Here is a 23,553-nt window from a genome sequence, read left to right as displayed (position 1 = left end):
GCAAGATCCTCACTCTTGCACCATCTAGCCCGCCCATCTGCCACCTGAGTGGGACCACACTTTCTGGTCCACAGCTCAGCCAGCTCCAAACTGATGACTCTCCAGCTAACTCCTCAGTGGAGACTTCCAAGACAGGCAGTCATGACAGTAAGATCTGGTTCCCCAGCTCTCTGTCCTCACAAAGGGAAGAGCAACCATATACAACCATCCCGCCTGCCCACCCAGCCCCGGGCAAACCGCCCCCAGCACCTGGGTCTGCTACTACTTGACCAGCTTCCTATTTAAACAACCGAGTGCACCTGGCCTAATGACGGCCAGCAACACGCCTGAAACTAATGATAGCACGCCAGCTTTGAAGGCATGAAGACACGTTACCCCTTGATAGTCCGGGTGAACAGCAATGCGAACCACCCTTCCACCTGAGAGACCGCCAAAGTCTGGGTCTTGGAACTGTGAGGGAGGCACAAGCCAGTAACTTAGCAACAAAAGACAGCCTCCAACATCACCAGCATCCCCCTGCCCCCACCCCGAGACACCCCAGGGAAAGCACTTCACCTGTTCTGACACTGTCCATGGAATCAGGTCACCTGAAGCCTTCTTGCCCCGAGACAGGCTGTTCAAGATGGACTGGCGCGAAATCTCCCCCTCAAGGCACACCTGTGGGGAAAGCAGGACGGTGCAGAGAGGCGGCTCCAGGTAGAGCGCCCACCCACAGAACCTCACCATCGCCCTGCCCTGGCTCTGACCAGGCCAGCTGTTTCCACTCCCACTCACACTTAACCCTGTAACCAACTCATCTGTTTCTAAGGAAAGTTTCATTACTATGTCCCATGGGCATCCTGACACCGTCACCTAAGGAGGCAGAATACTGACAGCCCCCTGGCCCAGAAAGCAAAACCACACTAGACGAGGGTCTCCACACACGGTGTACACGTGAGCTCTTCGATTAAGACTCGGGAGGGTCATATGGCTCTGTACAGAACTGGGCAAATTCACAATGACTCATGGGTAAACACAGTTAAACACGGTATGTGCATGTAATGAAATACAATTGTAACCCTTAAAAATTATGAAAATTATGAATATTTGACATGTTGGAAAAAAAGATTGCCAAATACTATGATCCCACATTTGTGAATAAGAAAAACGATAAAGAAATGCATAAATACATGCCAGGCACTAAAAACATGTTTCCAATCTGCCTTTTAATTTTACAAGTACCTGGATTGCTTTTGAAATAAAGAGGAAAACAAAGTTCTATTTCAGGAGCTGTAAGTCAAAACATGCAAGTCCAGTTCTGCCTTGCAGCCATCCGTGAACAGTGAAGCTTTGGGTATGTGTTAGGGTGGCGGTTTCCTTTGCACCCTAATTGCCTGTCTGGATACACCCAGTCACTTGGCTCCAGCTCAAGAATCAACAGCTTCTGCTTCTGCACTCCCATTACTGAGCCACTAATCCTTGACTGCCTAAGTGGTTCCCAAATAGATGCCACAAGGACACCTCAGCTTCTGTACCTGGATGACAGCAAGCACTTCTGGAAGGGCATTCTGGGTGGGGGGCACAGGAGGCAGAAGGCAGAAGAGATGGTGAGCAGGGGCATCAGAAAGCATCTGAAGGTCGTTGGGAGAGTTCTGTGGAGCACAAACACGGTCAGTGAGAACCACTCCTCATCCCGTCCTTATTCGAGCGGCTACTCCAGAATCACGACTGGAGAACTGCCTTCCCCGAAGCCAAGTGAAGTGCTGAAACCCAGGAAAGCACGAGCCAGCATCTCGGCCGGGCAGGCTGACACTCTCCATAAGGGCCTCAGTGGGATGAGCCTCCTGTGTTTGCTGTCACCTCACCAGGAGCGCTGAGGCTGCAGAGCGGGGGCGGAGAACTGCTTAGTTAGCACTACACACCTCATGGCTGGGAAGTGAAGCTCCTCTTGATAAGAGGCTGCTATTTTAGGAAAACCTCTCAGGGCTTCTAACACCAACCCTCCAGCCTTCTATTAAAGGCTATTATTCATAAAAATGCTACCTAGACACACACAAAGTGTCCTTTCCAATGTTATCTTTTTAGTTTTTAAGACTTCCAAATATTCTAAATTCTCATTCACTGATCCCTAAAAATAGCCAGGGGTGTAAGGTTGGTCTCAGGTCACAGAGCACCCCCCAGATTACAACTGCTATGTCATCTCAGCCCATCCATTCAGCCAACTGGCAAGAAATATAAGTACCCCTTTTAAAATGGGCAAAACTTACCACCCTCTCCAGCCACGACACACGGAACTACATGCAGAAATCCCATGCTCCATATACAAAGCTGGAGCAAAAGACAAGCCTGAACAATGGGAAATGCAACCCTGAAGTAGAACCCCTGGCCCCTGCCAACATCAGGACATTCTAGTCCCAGTGGAATGGTCACCTGAGCCACTGGGTAACAAAAGATGCAAAAAGTCAAGTAAAAAGGCACTGCCAAGAGCTGAAATTCACTGCTCAAGTCCATTTGAGGGCTGGTTTCAGTTACCTTGTAATGAGAAGCCACGTAGAGAGCCATAAGCCGTTGGAGGAAAACCTCAGAGGCCTTATGGTAGCAAAAGAGGGTATCTCTATTAACATAGTAGCTGGATTTGAGGTTAAGCAACCAAAACATATCAGAGAGAGCCCCGAACAAGACACGCTACTTCCAAGGACAACCTGGATACGTGGGTTCCCTCAGCCTGGGAAGAGCAGGCCCTGGTTCTAAGCAGAAACATCAGGGAAGGAAGAGAAGGAAAATCGAGAATATTCCACCATCTCCTCTTCCCAGAGCAGCAGCCTGTGAGGCAAAGGGCCAGAACCTTCAGTTTAACTCTCCCATCATCCCCTCTCCCTTTCACAGGACAAACGGGACCCAGGAGGATACAGCTCACAGGCTTCAGGCAAGGGGCAGCCAGAGACAATCCGAGTGATGTTGAGGCAATCCAGGCACAGCAGGTCGTTCAGCCACTTCTCCACGGCGTCCCCAGGGGCGTATCGGATCGACTCCTGCAGGGAAACCTCATGCAGGGTTCGCACTGTTCAAAATACATGCAAGACTAAATACATTTTGTCCAGGAGATCAAGGCAAATGTTCTACTTTATCTCTGTCACGTGGTACCCACATAAATATGGCTCAAGAATTTAAACTGAGTGGTTTTAAATTGTTCCAGTGGATGTTCAACTTGTCTGGACACCAATCCCCAAAGGTCTCACTACGTCAAGGCAACCAATGCCCCGAGATGGTGACAAACAGGAATCCAGTCACCAGAAGGCCCAGGTCAGCCTCCCGTCTGGTCACTAGTTTGCCGTTCCTCAGAGAAAAGCAACTTCATCTCCTAGGGACTCAGCCTCTCTGCCTGATCGTCAGAAGGTCTGCTATCACCCATAGTGTCACGAGGGGAAGGGCCCAGGAAGAGTGTGAAGTGACTTGCTGTGCACCGCAGGCCCATCCAGAGCTCTGGGGGTACCTGATGCCAGCCTGGCCGTCGCTGTGGTCTTGTTCTCAGCGGTGGTGCTGACCTGGCTCTGGGCACTCTGTTGGCGGAGCTGCTGAATTAGCTTGAGGGATAGGGACCGGCCAGTGCCCTCGTAGCTAGGAGAAAAAGCAAAGGCAATTAGGCTCGAGGTGTCAAATCACCTCTCCAGGAGGGGATCGACCTGATGAAACCCCAGACTCCTGCTTGCTGAGAACAGCCCTTCACCTCTGAATTTCCAGCAGGGCATGTGCATGCCCAAAGGAAGCTGGGCTGCATGGTGGCTCAGCTGAGCCATCTAGGCCTGGGCTCAAGTCCTGGCATGTCCCTTTAGTACCTCTGGGCCAGGAACTCAACTTCTCTCAACCTCCCCCTCAAAAGGGGATGTAAAATGTACACAGCTCACAGGGCTGTACTACGAACTAAAAAACAACGACCAAAAAGATGACATGAACAAAGCCTTTAGTATAATGGAACTGGAACAAAGATGAATGGTCGATTAACGAGTAGTTGCATGGTTGAAAGATGAACTGAGAGCATTTCCAGTTTGGAAAAATCAAGATTAAACAAATCCACCATCTAAGTAATTTTTTTCAGGACTACTTTCCCTTGAAAGAGGACATAAACTAGAAAATTTTTCTAATTTTCAATTAGAAAAATGAACAGAGGACTGAATAGATACTTCTCCAAAGAAGATACACTATGGCCAAAAAGCACATGATAGGATGCCCCACATCAGTCAACTAACAGGGACATGCAGATGAAGATCACTTGAGACACCATTTCTTGCTCACTAGGACAGCTATAGTCAAAAAGGACATAAATGTTAGCAAAGACATGGAACCCTTACACACTGCTACTGGGAATGTAAAATGGTATTGTTGCTTTGGAAAACAATCTGGCAGTTCTTCAGTTAGAAAGTTACCATTTGACCCACTAGTTTGACTTCTAGGTATACCCGCAAGAGAACAGAAAACGTGTCTACACAAAAACATAAATGTTCACAGCAGCGCTGTACTAGCCGAAGGAGAAATAAATGATCGTCAACAGACGAACGGAAAGACAAGATGTGCATAAACACACACCAGAGTATTATTTGGCCAAGAAAAGGAATGAAGTACTGATATAAGCTACATGGAAGAACCTTGCAAACATTATGGTTAGTGAAAGAAGCCAGTCACAAAAGACCACATATTCAAAGATTCCACTTATATCAAGAGTCGGACTAGGCAAATCCATACATACAGAAAACTGAGCAGTGATTCCCTAGAACTGAGGAAAAGGAAGGAATTGGAGGATGATAATTAAAGGGTATGGGGATTCTTTCCAGGAAAATGAAAATGTTCTAAATTGTCGTGATGGCTGCACAACTCTATGAATATAATGAGTAAATTGTATAGTGGGTGAATAATATCTCAATAAAGATGTTACCAGAAAAAGTAAAATCCATCTTACTTAACTATTTTCAGTGTAAGTAAAGCAGTCAAATAATAAATCTAAAATATAGAACTATTTCTTCAAAATGTGACTTCCATATAGAAATCAACAATGAAGGCAAGTATACATTGACCTGGGCAGATTTCACAGTATATTCTTTTTTTTTTTTTTTCTGGCCACACCACGTAGTTTGTGGGATCTTGGCTCCTTGACCAGGGATCAAACCCAGGCCACCAGCGGAGGAAGTTCAGATTCCTAACCACTGAACCACCAAGGAATTACCAGTATATTTTTACATGAAAAAGCAAATGCAAAACATTATGGAAACGATGTTTACGTTCTTATTCAAAATGAAAAAGTAAAATAAATGTACACCAAAATTCTAACAAGCTATCTCTAGAGAGTCAGATCGCTAGATTTCTTTTTGCTTACCTTCCCTTTCTCACTTTTCCACAGCAAACAACTAAATATTTCAAAATTTTGAAAAAGCTGCTTTCTTATGATAATTAGTTACTTAATACTACATTTTCACATAATTCTAGGGGATAAGACATTGTGCATTGTGTGTGCTAAGCCGCTTTGGTCATGTCTGACTCTTTGTGTCCCTATGGACCGCAGCCCACCAGGCTCCCCTGTCCATGGGATTCTCCAGGCAAGAAGACTAGAGTGGGTTGCCATGCCCTCCTCCAGGGAATCTTCCCAACCCAGGGATCGAACCTAAGTCTCTTATATCTCCTGCACTGGCAGGCAGGTTCTTTACCACTAGCGGCACCTAGGAAGCCCAAGACATTGGTATTGCCATTTATGTGCTCCCTAGAACCTGGTCAGACCTAGACAGGAGACATTCATCAACTGGGTAATGAAATTCCTCAGTCTGGTGTTGCCTGTTCTGGTGGGCTATAGCTCACACCAGAGGGAGCTGTAGTTTACTATGAAAGGGTAAAGGAGAAGGCTGATGAGAGAGTGAAGCAGGCCCAAAGGCTCAAACTTTAGGAATCAGCCCTATCCACCCAGCCCCAGGTCATGTTCACTAAATCCCACCTAACTGGCAATACCCTGTAAAGGGGGCAACAAGTCCTGCCCCCCGGTGCTCACCCATTGATGGTGGATGCCATGAAAACAAGGTAGGGGCCCAGAAGACTCTTCACCAGGGGAAGGGGGATGGCAGCAGCTTCATCAATCACAACGAGCTCAGCCTGGCCCAGTTTCACAGCATCTGCTGGATGTATGTACTGCAGGAAGGGAAAATGCACATCGTTAGCTTGGCCGCCTGACACCATGGCTGCAATCGCTGGTGAGTCACCATAAAGGCCCTCTCCTTCCCCTCTCCCCCGTCTTCTGTCTTCTTTCTCTCATTCTTCCTTTCCTGGTTAGGACAAAGCAGGGACAGCTTAGAGTTAGACGCCTGGGGCCTAACAGTTCAACCACTGACTGTGCGGCCCTTCCTTGCAGAGCCTCAGATTCCTCGCCAGAAAATGGAGGAAATACTGATGGCTGCTTGAGAAAAAAATTAGGTAAATTAGGTAAAATTAAGTAAGTCTGCACCAATGCTCTGCCTAGGACCTGGCGAGTGACAGGTGATGCCTCCATTTCCTTTCTCTCCCCTCTTTCTCATGCTTCCCCCAGCCTCACTCTAACCTGTGGGCCAGAGGCAAGCTTGGCCCCAGCGATGGCTGAAGCGGAAGACTTCAGGTTTCCCAGGCGTCTCCGACACGCCATGTACTGTGTGCCCTGCTGTGACACTGTCACTACTAAGCCCCATTCTTCCTGCACTGGTGGGGACACTTCTAAGACTCACAGTCTTCCTAGTGCTCACACATTTGTATTATTAGCCTGTCACAAACTCGCCATGAACTTGGCTCCCTTACACACATCAACAACCTCTTTAGTTCCTGCAGGGGTTCCTGCTTCTTTCAAGTTTGGAAAAGACCATGAAGAGGCATTTTATAGGAGAGGAAACCTGAAGAGCTAATTAACATCAACAACAGTATTCAACCTCACTAGTAATTAGCACAATGACACCACCCTTATGGCAGAAAGTGAAGAGGAACTGAAAAGCCTCTTGATGAAAGTGAAAGAGGAGAGTGAAAAAGCTGGCTTAAAGCTCAACATTCAGAAAACGAAGATCATGGCGTCTAGTCCCATCACTTCATGGGAAATAGATGGGGAAACAGTAGAAACAGTGTCAGACTTTATTTTGGGGGGCTCCAAAATCACTGCAGATGGTGACTGCAGCCATGAAATTAAAAGACACTTACTCCTTGGAAGAAAAGTTATGACCAACCTAGATAGTATATTCAAAAGCAGAGACATTACTTTGCTGACTAAGGTCCGTCTAGTCAAGGCTATGGTTTTTCCAGTGGTCATGTATGGATGTGAGAGTTGGACTGTGAAGAAGGCTGAGCGCCAAAGAATTGATGTGTTTGAACTGTGGTGTTGGAGAAGACTCTTGAGAGTCCCTTGGACTGCAAGGAGATCCAACCAGTCCATTCTGAAGGAGATCAACCCTGGGATTTCTTTGGAAGGAGCAATGCTAAAGCTGAAGCTCCAGTACTTTGGCCACCTCATGCGAAGAGTTGACTCACTGGAAAAGTCTCTGATGCTGGGAGGGATTGGGGGCAGGAGGAGAAGGGGATGACCAAGGACGAGATGGCTGGATGGCCTGGCGTGCTGCGATTCATGGGGTTGCAAAGAGTCGGACACGACTGAGCAACTGAACTGAACTGAACTGAAGACAAGGAGATCCCACTTCCTATGCATGAGGACAAAATTTAATTAGCAGTAAAATACCACTGTTTGTGAGGACATGGGGAAACAAGAACTCAAAAAAGTGCTGGGGTGAAGGTAATTCTGCACAAACACTTGAAAGGAGAATTTGGCAAAATCCGAGAAAGATGGAAATCTATGCATATTCTAAAACCCAACAATTCCAATTCTAGACACATATAAACTGTAATGTACTCACATAGTGCTTAAAAATCAGATCTCAAGCTTCAATCTGGACAAATCCGAAAACAAATGTTGAGTGAAAAAAAGGCAAGCTGAAAAAGGACAAGTACGGTATGCTACCATTTATGGATACATAATTATGTAGGGAAATATAAACACATGAATTGAAAGGAGATACACAATCTCAGAGTTATCTAAATGGAGTGACAGAAGGGCACGGATGGGGAAGGGTACAAGAGGGACTTCCACACTGAGGTTTTAGATCTTTAAAACAAAAATATAAATGGCTTTTAAGATATGAAACAAACACAGCAAGCAGCAAAATGCCAGCATTTCTTAGGCTTGAGTGCTGCGCACCTCAGTATTATGTTACATTGGTCTCTGTGCTTTTCTGTAGTTTGAAGTATTTCATTACAAGGAAGATTTTGTAACTATTTTGCAAGAAGTTGAGGGATCAAAGAGGCACAGACCCCACTCATTTCCAACAGTAGGATACACGCCCTCAATGGGGCCCCATGTCTTGGATTTTTACAGAGAAGAGCTAAACAAGCACCTCATAAAAGCAGCAGACCCTGGAGAGGCGGAGCTGACTTTAGACCTAATATTCTTCTATATCTCAATTTCCAACAAGAAGAGGCCTCAAAGGGACATAAATGTAGCCTCATAAAGTCAGGTCACCTCTTCTGTACTTCAACTCCAGCCTGGAGACAAAACCACTCTGGTAATACGAGAGGATCTCTGAAGACAGACCCCAGGAGCAGCGAGGGCTAAGCCAGGCATTTCAGGGAAAGGCTTCCCTTCTTTGGTTTGTGTATTTCTCTTAAGTTTCCACAAACCTCTGTATTCTCACTGCCTGCAGCCTGCCCCTCACCCCAACGTTAGCCTTTCCTCCTTGAAGCTGAGAGAACCAGACAAAGTAGGAAGAAATTACAGAAAGAACAGTCTAGAGACTCAGCAAGAAAAAAAATTACAGTCCTTGAGGGAAAAGGCATGAGCACTTAACATTATTTATAGCCTAGATCTTTGATGAAAGGTATACCTCCTTGACAGACATATACACAAAGGTCAAGGGTGTAACCTGCCACATTTACCTGGCCCACTTCCCACCCCAGCCCAGCTCCAAAAAATACTCAATAGACCTACTCCATTAGGAGCCCATGGGGCCCCATCCCTTCTGCAAGCCTGTCATGATTTAACAAAATTGTAGCCTTTGGACAAGTACAGACCATTCAGGCTTACAAAGCACAGGAGATTTATAGAGCTTTCGGGGAAACACTGTTTAAAAAGGAAAGTAGGCCACTGGCTAAACCACAAAGATTCAGAGTACATCTCACAAAGACCTTTTCTTCTTTCAAATGCTAAGGTTATTGTTCTAGCTATAGGATGCATCGTTTCAAAACCTGCTGTAACTAAGCAGAATTAGAAGTGATGTCAAAGAAAATGATTCCATTTCTCTTAGTTGATTAGCATACTCACTCAGTTTTCAAGGGACAAAACTACAACTTTTCAATCTGGTGTACATATATTTGTTAGTTCGCTTGAATGTTTTTCTTTAGAAGAGGCTGAAAATATGGAACAGGTTTACCATAAAGCAACAACGCTGTCTAAAAGATACGCAATTACACATCACATAAAACAGCTATAAAAGGAGACATCTTAGAACATTTATACACAGCAGGACGCTGGCCCCACGTGGCAGGATTTGGAACAAGCCTCACCTGAATGGTCTGCCTGTGTTCCCGGAACACGTTCACTCTAATCACTGCTTTGTTAAATTCAGGATTTAGAGACTGAATGATCTCGTAATCCAGATGCTCCTGACGGGGAAAGAGCCAAACCAATACCAAACATCAGAAACAAGTTTGCATTCTACAGACTTCACCTGTATTTATACTCAGCACGGAATCAAAATAAGCTCTTATCCTAACTTCCTACCTGATACTGCAGAGCATCAAATCCTTTAAACACAAATTCAAACAGAGTGTGGAGGTTATCCGGGCTCGGGGAGGTAACAAAGATATTGGAGTACCTGTTGAACAAAAGGAGGACTTTTTTTGCTTTTAAATAATTAGGAAATTGAAGAAATGTTAAGAGAATTTAAAAAAGAAAATATTTTTGTTTGCCCCTGTTACACAGGTGATAACAAGAGACAGTGGTGGGGGATAAAAAAATAAGGACACACATTTTGAGGAGGAACAGTAAAACAGCTCCAGACCTGAGGGTATTTTTGCTCTCAAACTAATGAAAACAAGTTGCCAATTTGAAGGGAGTCCGCCCCAGCAATTAGCTACCAGCATCCATGAAAGCACACTACTGAGGGCACAAGGCTTTCAAACTGTGGTCCTGGAAAAGACTCCTGAGAGTCCCCTGGACTGCAAGGAGATCCAACCCGTCAGTCCTAAAGGAAATCAACCCTGAATACGCATGAGAAGGACTGATGCTGAAGCTCCAATATTTTGGCCACCTGATGCGAAGAGCTGACTCACTGGAAGAGACCCTGATGTTGGGGAAAGATTGAAGGCGAAAGGAAAAAGAGGGCGGCAGAGGATGAGATGGTTAGAGAGAATCACCGACTCAATGGACATGAATTTGAGCAAACTCCAGGAGACGGGAGGACAGAGGAGCCTTGTGTGCTGCAGTCCATGAGGTGGCATACAACTTAGTGAGTCAGACACAACTTAGCGACTAAACCACAAGAGGGTGCTCTGGGGACCGCTCTCTCAGTGTCAGAGACGGCACACGGCTCCCCAGTCCTGTACCCCTGGCCCAGAGAGGGTTTCATTCTCATCACTAGCTATGCTGAGACGTTTTCAAATCATGAAGCCCAAGTGCTCCATTGTGAGCAGGCAAAGGCCACAGTGAGCCTCTGAGGGATGCTTGTTCAGTATAAAGGATACTAAAGGCAGAGGGCCAAGTGGTGCCACTAGAGCAGCCAGAGTAACAAAGTCAGGAGCTGAGTTCAGTCCCAGCACAACCAGCACTGACTTGGGGGGACCTTGGGTGAGTCACTGAAACTCCCTGAGCCTGGGTTTATCATCTATGAAACACTAACGTTGCTCTCAGGAGCACCAAGGAAGATCACGCATATCGGACACGGTAAATCCTACAGTCCATTATTTGTATCTGCGAAACTGTAAGCACATGCTCTCCCGACAGCTGCATAAATCTTCTGTCCAGGACAAAAGAATGGCAAGTGACGTCACACTCAAAGGCAGCTCCTCAATGCAAACAAGATTTTCTATTGATCAAATCATTACAATGACAAACCTGCATTTTTCTCGGTCAGCAAAGCTGGTCATACACAGGCTCATTTCCTGAGAGCTTTGAAGTTCCTTACCACCATTACTCTCTCTTGTGTGTTTGTTCAGCTCTACATAGTTATCACAAAGGCCCTGGTATCTGTGTGCCAGGACACACATACATGTACCTTTGGGATCTGGGGATAACAGCATTGCTCTTTCTAGCTGTTGCTGTTTAGTCACTAAGTTGACGCTGGGAAGGACTGAGGGAAAGATTGAGGGCAGGAGGAGAAGGGGGTGGAAACAGAGGATGAGATGGTTGGATGGCATCATCAACCCAATGGACATGAGTGTGAACAAACTCTGGGAGGTTGTAAAGGACAGGGAAGCCTGGCATGCTGCAGTCCATGGGGTCGCAAAGAGCTGGACACAACTTAGCGACTGAACAAATCACTAAGTTGTATCCAACTCTTTTGTGACCCCATGGACTGTAGCCCGCCAGGCTAAGAACACTGGAGTGGGTTGTCATTTCCTTCTCCAGGGGCTCTTCCCAACCCAGGGATTGAACCTGCTACTCCTGCGCTGGCAAGTGGATTCTTTACCACTGAGCCCCCAGGGACACCTGCTCTCTCTAGACAGGTGCCCAGGATCCAGAGAAATCACTCAGGAGCTCACTTACACCAGGAGCAGCCCCCTGACCCCTTGTCCTGCACACGGCTCCCGCAGATCTCAGGGTGCCTGAAGCCCGGGATCCCCTTACCCGAAAGCCACCGCCCCAGCAATAGCCAGTCCCAGGGCTGCAGACTTCCCCCTTCCTCGGGCAGCCGTGAGCGCAACAGTACTCCTCAGGGTCTTTTCCGAGATCCCCTCAATGAATTTCAAGACAGCTTTGGCCTGTGGAAAGAGAATACATTGGGTGAGCTGTGAAAAAGGCCGAGGTCCAGCCACGTACTACCATCACCACAAAGCCAGGCTGATGCTGAGGCTAAACTGGAGTTGAGGGGAGCAGGGGACAGGGGGCTGCTCTCACCAGCCAGCACCTAGACTCTTACTCCCGTGATCATCTCCTCTCAGTCTCCAGGCTTTGAACACCAACCAGATGCTGACAATCCCCCCAGTTCACATCTCCATCCAGACCTCTTCCCCAACACCAGACTCTTCCACACACCCAAATGCACCCTCTACGTCTACTACCCGTCTCACGCTCAACACCTAATGTCTCCCCAGTCCTCCTCCACATACCATCCTCCCCAGCTCAGCTAGTGCCCAACTGTTCAGGCCAGAAATCGCCTCCATTTTCTCCTCATGCCCGATTCATCAACAAACCCTGTCCTTCAAAACATGAAAATCCCACATTCCTCACTATCCTCTTCCTCCACTGCTCTGGTCGAAGCCACCACTGCGTCCTGCCACCATTTTTACAGATACAGCAGTGGGCATTATTTCCAGGATAAATTTCCAGGAGAAGAGCTGCTAAGTTAGAGGACGTGTGCATTAAAATGGGTGTCATGCCAAGTTATGGAAGCCCCACCCATGTACGAAAGGCCTTCTTTTCTGCAGCCTTGCTGTCTTGCTGTATAATCCTGCCAACTGTCTCACCGTTCACACTGTGCGCTGAACCCACGGTAGGCAACGTGTGAGCAGGGAAGCTGGATGAAAGCTCAAGGAGTCACAGGAACTGCAGATAGGTTTATTCTCTTCTGACTGGCCCAGCAGCTGTAGCTGTAGCAGCTGTAGCACTCTCCTCTCATGGTTGCCCCAGTGGACACAGCCATAAGACAGCCATAAGGCAGACGCAACGGAGTGGCAAAGGCTTTTCACGCGGAGCTTATGTATGCTGCTGCTGCTAAGTCGCGTCAGTCGTGTCTGACTCTGTGCGACCGCATAGACGACAGCCCACCAGGCTCCCCGTCCCTGGGATTCTCCAGGCAAGAACACTGGAATGGCTTGCCATTTCCTTCTCCAATGCATGAATATAAAAAGTCAAACTGAAGTCACTCAGTCGTGTCCGGCTCTTAGCGAATCCATGGACTATAGCCTACCAGGCTCCTCTGCCCATGGGATTTTCCAGGCAAGAGTAGTGGAGTGGGCTGCCATTGTGTTCTCCAAGCTAATGTATGTTTACAGAGCAAAAGTGGCCTGTGGCCAAGCAGATACACCATGACACGCATGTGCAGTGCTGGGATTGAGCTCAGCTGTTACATAACCATGTATTTACAAAACGTGGGGCGAGAGCGAGAGGCTGTGGAACAAAAGGGTCTGATGACCACCATCTTGGCTAATCTGCTCTCTCCCCACACTTGCCAACACTGGGTACTGCTAAACTTGTACGTCTTGACCAACCTGAAATGGGAACTTAGGATCATTGTTTCAAATTGTGTTACTTCAGTTATGAGAGAAAGCAGGCACCTTTTTCAAATCAATATAATTACTGGCTATCTATTTTGTTTGTAAATTACTCTGCTTTTTTGGACTGATTTTTCATTTATTTTAGAATATTATTTTAGAGTTCATTTTTCAGTCCAAATTTAACACCCTTTATCAGAGTGTTTCACTTCTCTCCTCTAGAGCAAACAAGAAAAGGATATGATACAGGGTTCAGCAAAGGCCAGGTTAAGGTGAGTAGGACCTGGATCTGCTCTGGCTTCCTCAAGGCCCTCCCCTTCCTTCTGCCTGGGCCTAAGTGTCACTGCCCAGCCGTGAACATAGAAAGTGCCCATGGGGAGACATGAAGAGCAGCACGGAGGGCGGGGGCGCCAGGAGCCGGGAGGGGCGCTGCCAGTCGTGGTCACTTCTGCCCTCTCCCCATCATCTCTCTCACTCCCCCTCTCTGATGATAAAGAAGGTACCAGGAAGTAGCTGCAAAGCAACCTGGAGCCTGCAGCCTGGGCCGCAGAGAGCACTGCATAGCTGGTGATTCTATTTCCAGAAAGAAAAGGGAAACCAGCCCGTTGGGATTCAGCCCCAAGTGGGCGGCGTCACTGCAGCTGTGCTGACAGGCCTGTGCTGCTTGTCTGCTCAGGCTGGATCAGAACTCTGAACACACCTGACAGCTTGCAGGTCTCTGGGCCGTGTCTATTCAGCTCCCATCACCATCCAAGAACCACCGGAGAAGCCAGGTTTACCAGCCCTGGTCACTTGCGGGAGCACAGAAATGCATCCTGGAAGCTCCCTCCCAGCCTCCTAGAGACCAGGTGGACCGGGTACCCTCATCACAGGGCCCTCCTCAGCACTCACACTGGAGCGGGGCTGAGTACTAGGTGCCTCCAGCTCTCCTCACTTAAGAACAAGGCATAAGCAAAAACCTTATATCATCAAAACTCAGTGAGAATGAAAGGATGCAGGTCCATCAGCCTGTGCTGGAGGGGTTCCTCTTTAAACGTAACCCATCTCCTCCCGACCTCAGCTTCCTGAACAACAGCTACAAACAAGGGGGAGGAGGCGGGGGTAATCCCAGATTTCTATGCTATGCTGTGCGGCCAAGTGTAAGCAACAGAAAAGGCCCCTGCCCCACAGAGGAGCCAAGCCTCATCCTAACTTGGCTTCTGTTGTTTTCTCCTCGCTATCTTTTCCCTCTGTATGATTCAGACAGGGATTGGGGGGTGTTCCAAACACATGCTCACCTGGTCGAGGGTCTTGCAGCAGTCCACCAACACACCCACAGGCTGGGTGTCCTGCAAGCTCTCCTTCAGCTCCTTCAGCTCCAGATCAGAGGGACCGAGACTCTCATCCTACCAGAGAGGAGGAGGAGGAGAAGGTTCACCATGGCCGTCGGAGGGTCAGCACAGGAAACACAGCCTCCCCCAGATTCCCGGACCCTGGCAGCTCACCGGCGTCTGGGGAGGCAGGGCCTCAATGCTGGCGGCGTGGGAGGAGATGGGCAGGATGTTGAGCTGGTCATCGATGACAAGACACTTCTTACACGAGGCCAGAGAAAGAATAAACCTGAGGAGCAAAACCACCATCGTGAGGTGCTGGGGGCAACGTCAACACGAAAAGGAAGGGCTTTTCTTTAGGAAAATTATCCAGCCCACGTCTCTAAAGCATCATCTGTGGAACAGGGCTGGATGATTCCTGCCTCCCTTACAAGGCACCTGAACATGCTTTGCAGAGGAGACCTGTTACAGGGAGTTCTCTTGAGAGACTGATTATGAGTGCTCTTTCTGTGCAGAGCCCCTCAGCTCTGGGTCCCCTGGCCCTTACCACATCCTCCCAGGTTCACCCTTTAGCACTAGGTGTCTCCTTCAGCTGGAAACCCCAAAGCCACCCCACGTATTCTCACCAACCACAGGTGCAAACACACACACACACGGACACCCTTCTGTCACAGGGAGGGAAAAACAAAGAAAAGGGTGGAGAGGACAGCTCCCTTTAGCTATAGTGCACAAACATTTCTGCGTGTAGAAAAACATGTGTTTGGCTGTAAAATCCAAGTTTGTCCCACAGCTGCAAGAAAAGGGCCTCCTGCACTATTTTCATGGGCTTCACTCCCATCCGGGAGCACCGGGTGACTTCCAGACCCGCACCTTCTACTGAGCAGCTTCAGAGGGGTTGAAACCAGGCCCCACAATTCCCCCAGGCCAATTCCTAAACTGCAGTAGTTCTGACGCTGTGGACCAGATCATTTTTCTTAGGGGGTGGTGGTGGTGCTTTCTGGCCCCTTTTCAGCTTTTTAGCAGCATCATTGGCCTATACCTTCCAATACCCCCCACCCCGCCCTACCCAGCCAGGTCCTGACTATCCAAGTGTCTCCAGATACTGCCAAGTCTTTCCAAGGGCAAGACTGCTCAGGCTGAGAACCACCGCTCTGGGCCATGGCTTCTTCCTTCTTAAAGCTGTCAAAAGTTGCTAACTGGTATTCCCTAAACGGGGCTCTGGTCAAATAAACTGGGGTCCCTTGTGCTGTGAGACTTTTCAGAGGCTACAACAGGCTCACATGATTCTTCAGAAAGGAAAAACTATATCAGCCATTTCCTAGACATAGTGGGCCAGAAAACCCTTTTGTTATAAGATCCCTCTTAAACAGCAGTGCTCTGTGAAACACATCTGGGGAAACAGGGATCCAGATAGATTACCCCTCTGACAGCTGTGCAGGCGAAGAGCCAGAGTGGACAGCGACTTGGTGAGGACCAGAAGCAAGGCAGAATCCAGGCCCCAGCTTTCCACTCACTCTACCGCTTCCAGTGAGCTGCGCGACTGCCACTGTGATTGGGGAGCTCACCGTCTGAGGCTCCTGCACCACCTTCCCTCAGACAGGGCATGGCTTTCAGCTGTGTCCAAGACAAAAACGCACCCCCCACCTCCAACCCCCGTGGCTCCCACAGGTGAGGAAGTGGAAAATGCTCAGACCGACCTCTCGTTAAATCTTCCCACCACATCCTGATGGGCCTCTGTCCTGTATCTTGAATGCACATCCTAAAGGAGACAACATCTATTAGTAGAGGCTAATGGCACTGAGGCTCAGCGTCCAGATGTGAAGAAGTTTCAGCAAGCAGCCCTGGGATAAAAGAGGTACCAGCGATGCTGCTAGAATCGAAATCTACCCTTACGTAACCTACTGTGCTAACCTGGCTGAATGCGATTTGCTGGAGCTGGAATCAGATGCTAACTGCAGTGTTTCTCATCACAACAAACATCCCCTCACTTCATCTTTAGCTTTTCCCACATTTTATCTAGCATCTCAAAATATATTCACTTGGTCAACAAAATGCACATGCCAACACCAGACACGAGGGGTACACACTGGAGTTTGGTAAAGCGTGACCCCTACTCTCATGAAGCTTATCATCAAACGGTTGGATGGAGACAAGTAGGTATTTTGGCAAATGCCACAGATGAAAAACAGGGTGTAGGGACAGCTAGTGGGGTGGCGTGGGAAGGGGAACTACTTGCACAGGGTAGTGAGGGAAGGCCCTGAGGTGGTAAGCAGGCGGCCAAGTAAGAGCAGGGGGAGAACAGAGAGACACCTTTGTTCACAGATATTTTAAGGAGGGCTTAGTAAAGGCCAGGCACTCTTCCAGGAGTGAGGATATACCAGGGAGGAACACTGGGTCCCTGCTCCCATGAAGTCTGGAGACTGGCACAGGAAGCCAGATGGTAAGCAAGTAATGTCTGACTTTAGAGGTCTGTAACATGCTTTGAAGCCAAATAAAACAGGCTGAGGAGTGATGGGAGAAACACATATTCTACAGGGGGTGAGAGAGAGGGCCACGCTGAGGAGGTGGTATCTGGGCAGGGACTAGACTGCAGTGAGGAAGTGAGCCAGCAGACACTCCCGTGAGAAGAGCCAGTGGGAAGGCCCTCAGGAGAGAGTGTGCTGAGGGGAGAGGGCACATCTGAGGACCTCTGAGGCCAGAGCAGCTGGGGTGAGGAGAAGTGGTGGTCGGGGGAGGCGACAAGAAGCGGGCTCCAGATCTGAGGAAAGCCCATTTCACCAGATGAAGGCAGCTCACGAAATCCCGAGGCCAATCCTAACAGTTCCCGAGCAGGTGGCCGTGGACATGATTCAAAAACTGCCGCGCAGAACACAACACCCACGTGGCAGAGCCAATGAGTCACAGACCAGCTGTGCATCCAGGAGGACATTTTCCTCACTTACAGCCAGGTCCACAACTTGGGCAGAAAATATCCCCCCCACCCCGCCCCCACCACTTGGAGTCAAAGTTTCTGCCAACCTGGGAATGGAATGGCAGTGTTCCTTCATCACCTACTAGGGAGAGGGCGGGGAGGACGTCAGGACATGGTCCCCTTTCCGTAGTACACAACTGCAGGCCCTGGTGTGGCTCTCTGTGGAATACTACTTCAGAAATTTAACTACACAATAGCTGCATCCTATCTGCACCTCGCTGGTGTGGTATTTGCAAATGCCTGAGAGCAAGGGCACAATTCACATTCCCCAGCACACCCAGGGCCAGAGAAGACATCTCTGCAGTCACTTTTTCCTTAGTTGCAGTTAAAGAGCTCCCAGCCCAGAGATGATGCTGACTGTCCACTGGAGTTGCTCAGTAAGAATTCTTAAAAGAAAGTAGAAAAACACCGATTAACTTGAACCCCCACAATCAAGTTTAAAAAAACAGGGACTTACCATGGTCATTGTGTACAACTGCTTGAGTGAGTTCATGGTCCGCAGGAGGATAACCACCAACCCACCACCTTCCACTGTTTCTACAGTCCTGGCCAGCAAGTTTGGAGTCAAAGCTTCAAAATCCTGGAAGAAGGAGACGTTAGAACTAGCTGATGATGCAAAGAGCATGGTGGGGAAGCTTAACCAGGAGGCAAAGAGGGCTTTAAAGTACAAACTCAAGATGATACCCCCTACCAACTCACCAATACCCCCATACACAGTCCTTATTTAGGACTTATTTAGAACAGGTGTCTCTGGTTTTATATGTCAAAGTGTTTCCCATCATCCCTGATAAAATCTTATTTGGAAAGAAGTTCTCCAGTCTTCACTGATTCTCACATGAATTTCAGAAATATCTCACATTCATTTTCTGCTGTGTTCATAGGCAGAAACTGACAAAACTCTACTGTACCACATGGGGGAGCCACTGCCTAATGAAGCCATCATCACTGCATCTGGTAACTGGTGAGCAGAAACAACTCCCTAGCAGTCAGTGATGGAGTGAGAACAAGCAAAACGCTCTCCTTAGCCTCCAAGGTGGGATGTAACCCAGCAATGCATGGACAACCCACTGGACTGCAGAAAGAAAAAACCAGAACTTCTATTCAGAATTTCCCATCTCGTTTCTTAATTTATATTTTATAAGGTATGTTTTATAATACATGTAATTATAGCAGTGCATGCATATAATAAATATATGATGAAACAGTGGGAACCTGAGCTTAAATGTGGAGATTTGTGCTTAAGATGTTTTCTTTCGGGGGCAGGAGAAGGGGGGAATCGATGAAATCACAAGTGTCAAAGAATCAAAGAATAAAACAAAGACCACCAGAGCTCAAAACAAAAATGTGAAACGATCTATGAACTTGCCAGGCAAGAGAAAATACATGCCAGTGAAGAAACTCACCAGATAGTTTTCTGCGGGGGGGGGGGGGGGGGGGGGGGGGGGGGGAGTGGAGTGAGGGGACTTTAAGAATTAGAAGGTTGATTGTGGGGGCTGGTTATTCAGTCAAGCACTTTGGACAGGATGTAAGAGTGCTCAGGTCTGTACCCAGTGAGTTAAAACAAGTCCTACTCCTGTCTGGTCTTCAGTTAGTTCTAAGAAGACAGTGAGTTCTAATAAAACAAAAGCCTTCAGTTGGTTCTAACAAGGTCTGGGGTTCTAGGGTCATGCAAAGTTCCGTGTTCTATCAAGCTGGTTAGACCCAGGTACGACGGAGCATCACTACCAGTCTGGGTATCTCTGGACAAGTGCTACTTTAGATAGAAAATGTTCTTTTCGTGGTGGTGAGTTATCAAGTTCCTTGGGAAAATGGCCAAGTCTTCCACTGATAAAGTCTGGGGGAAGGGGAATACGCACGCATCTTCTCTCCTCCCTGTACACCTGTTCTCGTGGGTACCCAGGCAGCCCGAGCACCCCTCAGTGCTGTGCCCCCAGCTGCGGGCTGGGGGAGGTCACCCACCTGGAGAACGCACATGCCAAATGTGTTGCCCAGGATCTTGTGGGTCTCGTTGTAGTAGCAGTAGCGAATGTTGGTGGCAGCTACGAAGAGTTCAAAGGGGTCATCTTGCTTTATGTTCAGCGTCCCGTTCTTTATTTTTTTCTGCAGCTGTCGCATTCTTTTCTTCCGATGACTGTAATCACCCCACCCCACCCCCAATCCCACGAGAGCCAGTTAACTGGAGAGGCTAGAGTTGGGAGAAGGGAATAGACTCAACAATCACCCACTTAAGACTTTCAGAGCTAGAAGGGAACTTGGAAATTGTAGGACTAATTCCCTTGCTTTAAAGCTAAAAAAAAAAACAAAAACAAAACAAAACTGGAGAAGCATTAGAAGAAAAGGGCTTCAGAGGAAGATAGTATAAGTCTGTTTGTGAACCCTGCCATTTTCATACTTCACTTAACAAGAAGCGTAATGGGAGTCCCTAAACCCCACATTTAGCCAGATCTTGAAACTAAACCCTGCTGGGCTCATTATCTCAGTCTCAAGCCAATGCTTCAATTTCATGGCACTCCTTCCCAGAGAACCTGGGAGAGGCATCATGATGGTGGGTTACTTTATTCATTTTTCCTAAATGAATTCATCCACTTCCTTTCCAGATGGTTAGATCAAGTCCTCAAGGGCAGTTCTAATCTAAGAAAACACTGACAGAGGATACACAGGTTAGAATGGAATCTGGACATCTCCCAGACATCCCTGAACTTCTCTCTTGTTCTGCTGCTGCTGCTAAGTCGCTTCAGTCGTGTCTGACTCTGTGTGACCCCATAGACGGCAGCCCACCAGGCTCCCCCGTCCCTGGGATTCTCCAGGCAAGAACACTGGAGTGGGTTGCCATTTCCTTCTCCAATGCATGAAAGTGAAAAGTGAAAGTGAAGTCTCTCAGTCGTGTCTGACTCTTAGTGGCCCCATGGACTGCAGCCCACCAGGCTCCTCTGTCCGTGGGATTTTCCAGGCAAGAGTACAGGAGTGGGGTGCCATCACCTTCTCTGCTCTCTTGTCCTAAACATATCTCAATACCCAAGTGTCAGTGAACTTCTTTAAGACTTTTTCTGCTGTGGACCGTTTTTAAAGTCTTTACTGAATTGGTTACAATACTGCTTCTGCTTTACATTTTGGGTTTTTTGGCCTCCAGGCACATGGGATCCTAGCTCCTGGACCACAGGCTGTGAACCCGCAGCCCTTGCGCTGGAAGACAAAGTCTTAACCTCTGGACCGCCAGGGAAGTCCCAACTCTTTCTTTCAGGGAAAACAGAGAACAAGAACACTCCAGAACCAAGGGGTACATCAGACCAAAATTTCATCACCGTTTTCTAACTGAAGAGTAGGGCCAAGGCCTTCCCCCTGGGCCTCCAGCTCCTCAACCCGTGACTTACCACCAGCTTTAACCTGATGATCTGCCGCACCCAGATAGGGCTGGGAGAGCTACAAGAGGCACAGGAGGGGTCTTTGTAAAAGTGAGATCAGGTGGGTTAAGTTGAAAGGCAAATCTGCCCAGAATACCCTGAATTGCCATTCTGACGTTTACCAAGCGTACAGCAGTGAGAATCGGAGCAACAGAAACTTACAATTCTGCTGAGAGACAACAGGCCTTATTCTCGATCTGTATTGAAAATGCTTACCTGCCCAATTATGGAAGAATATGCCCAAGTATTGAAAATATGGTGCTTTTTATTTTCACCTTTGTGACTTTTCTGTATTTGTCATATTCTCACAATAAAGCTTTTGTAATGTTTTTAAAGGCAAAACTATGTAATTCATAATCTAGTTTCTTTTAAGCAGAATCAAGTCTCTTAAAGACCAAAGGATAAGAACTAATCAAATTTAGCCTTTGGTACTCAAGTAAAATTAAAATGTTAGAGCCTGTTAACAATACACTCAACAAATAGTAACTGAGCACCTAGTAAAACATGGGAGATCCTTTCAAAATATGAAAATATAAAGATAAGCAGGAGAGGCCTCCTCGCTAAATGAATTCACTTACCAGTGGGCAAGTGATCACATCTTGAGGGAGAGAGAAGGTAAGGTGCCAAGCACTGTACAAAGAGACAAGGGCTAAAGAGGGCAGCCGGGCCATGCGCTAAGTCTGAGGGCCTTAGGAAAAGCTTCCTGCAGGCCCTGAACAAAGAGGAGCCACCCGAGGGGAGCAATTCAGCAGGTGAGTACAGAGAGGTGAAGTGGTACCCCAAGTGGAGGAGGGAGCAGGGGGATTCACCGGAGCAGAGAGCAGCTGGGGCTGGAGACGCACCCTCGGAGTTCACCCCAGAGACAAACTTTACATCTGGGGACAAGGGAGGGGGAAGAGGCCCAAGGACAGAAACACACAGGTGAACGGCTTCTGGGGGAAGATGAGATCAGAGAGAGGGAAGCACTTAGGAAGGTGGTCGGAGTAAAAGGAGAGCGTTTCTGAGGTGGCGCTATAGTGGGGCATCTGCCAAGGATCAGCACCCCGCACCCCAAACTCCTCCCCACATACGGGCGTAGGTAAGCTGCCAGGCTCCTACCAGGTGGCCCACCCCATTGCCTCTGGCCCAGGGCTGGATATCTTTCCAGAAGAATATGGGAGAAAGATGGATTTCTGTGTTGTTGGACCCAAACCATGTAAACCTCAAGGGTGATTTCTGCAATGGGGACCACAGAAGGAGAGAGCTGTCCTAAGGTGGGAAAGAACAGAGCAGACACAAGGGATTACACCGAGAAGAGGGACAGAGCAAGGGCCAGGGTGTCGGCACTGCGGCTGTACACCACCCCCAAAGCAGAGCCGAAATCTCACCCCCACAGGCTTCAGGAGCTAACCCAAATGCTGCTGACCCTTGAGAAACCTGGGGGTTAACCTATGTATGACTTAGAGTCGGCCCCTCTATAACCATAGCTCCTCTGTATCAGAGAATTCAATCAACCACAGAGTACTGTAGAGCTTACTACTGAAACACATCCACATATAAGTGGAGTCCTGGAGTTCAAACCCACACTGTTCAAGGGTCAACTGTACTTCAATAGATCCCATTTGTGCCTAAGTAGGTTTGTGTTAGAGGTCTCATATTTACTATAAGAAGTCTTAAGTTCAACAATAAAAAAAAAAAAGAACCAGCCAATTGTCGGACAGCACACTAGTAGACGAGCTCTGATAAGAAGAAGAGAAAAGCTGCTGCATTAGGCATCAGGTGGAACCAGCATTATTAGATGAGCTCGATCAGCTGAGACAACTAGGAAGAAAAATGGCATGCAGAAAGCAAGGAACTGGGCTGAGAACATAAAAAAGCATGAAAAGATTTTGAAATTTATTGTCAGGAATGAAGAATGAACATCAGTTCTATTATTTTCTCTACTGGGAAGTGTCCTCAGAGACAGCACCTTTACTAACAATCCCTTAAAACCTAGGTCAAAGAATCATTTCCTGGCATTTAACTAAGGAGCAGGGATGGGAAATGGGATGGGACACTCAAAGGGGCACGACTTACCTGCTAAAGCCCAGCTCTTTCTTATAGCACCATAGCACCGAAGGCCTAGCTTTCACAGTTGCTTTGGACAACATGTGATGGAGTATGACTACCTGGCAAAGAAAAAAGCCACAGACTCTTAGGGACAAGAGAGACCTCTGGGATGGCCAGGCCCAAGACTACAAGGCAAGCAGCGCCCAGGCTGGGACTAGAAACCAGATCACATACACTTACTCTTGTGCTCAGTATCAAAAGCTGGTAACCTATCTGCTAATAACTCTAAATACTGAGTATTCATCACTTTCAAGAAATAAAGGAATGTTCCCACTAGGCATTTCACTTAAAGAAAACCAAAGAGACCTTAATGTCATTATGTGTAAAACCCCAG

The 23,553-nt window shown here is 47.8% G+C and overlaps 1 protein-coding gene across 2 annotated transcripts in view; it reads right to left on the bottom strand.

The window, feature by feature from the left end:
* Nucleotides 1–23,553, bottom strand: part of NAT10 (N-acetyltransferase 10) — a 39,352-nt gene that overhangs the window by 12,696 nt on the left and 3,103 nt on the right. For both annotated transcript variants that reach the window (XM_027979612.3, XM_027979613.3), the window contains exons 3-18: nucleotides 23,187–23,278; nucleotides 19,690–19,861; nucleotides 18,188–18,310; nucleotides 16,457–16,518; nucleotides 14,934–15,048; nucleotides 14,727–14,834; nucleotides 11,864–11,997; nucleotides 9,800–9,893; nucleotides 9,583–9,681; nucleotides 6,011–6,147; nucleotides 3,473–3,597; nucleotides 2,890–3,040; nucleotides 2,512–2,608; nucleotides 1,515–1,631; nucleotides 556–657; nucleotides 376–450 (exon numbers count right to left, since the gene is read on the bottom strand). In XM_027979612.3, coding sequence (XP_027835413.1) covers nucleotides 376–450; nucleotides 556–657; nucleotides 1,515–1,631; nucleotides 2,512–2,608; nucleotides 2,890–3,040; nucleotides 3,473–3,597; nucleotides 6,011–6,147; nucleotides 9,583–9,681; nucleotides 9,800–9,893; nucleotides 11,864–11,997; nucleotides 14,727–14,834; nucleotides 14,934–15,048; nucleotides 16,457–16,518; nucleotides 18,188–18,310; nucleotides 19,690–19,861; nucleotides 23,187–23,278 — 1,803 coding nt within the window. The remainder of the gene's footprint in view (nucleotides 1–375; nucleotides 451–555; nucleotides 658–1,514; nucleotides 1,632–2,511; nucleotides 2,609–2,889; nucleotides 3,041–3,472; nucleotides 3,598–6,010; nucleotides 6,148–9,582; nucleotides 9,682–9,799; nucleotides 9,894–11,863; nucleotides 11,998–14,726; nucleotides 14,835–14,933; nucleotides 15,049–16,456; nucleotides 16,519–18,187; nucleotides 18,311–19,689; nucleotides 19,862–23,186; nucleotides 23,279–23,553) is intronic.

Source organism: Ovis aries, chromosome 15 (assembly GCF_016772045.2).
Source record: "Ovis aries strain OAR_USU_Benz2616 breed Rambouillet chromosome 15, ARS-UI_Ramb_v3.0, whole genome shotgun sequence".
Classification (NCBI taxonomy): Eukaryota; Metazoa; Chordata; class Mammalia; order Artiodactyla; family Bovidae; genus Ovis; species Ovis aries.
This window is presented reverse-complemented; position numbering and strand designations above follow the sequence as displayed.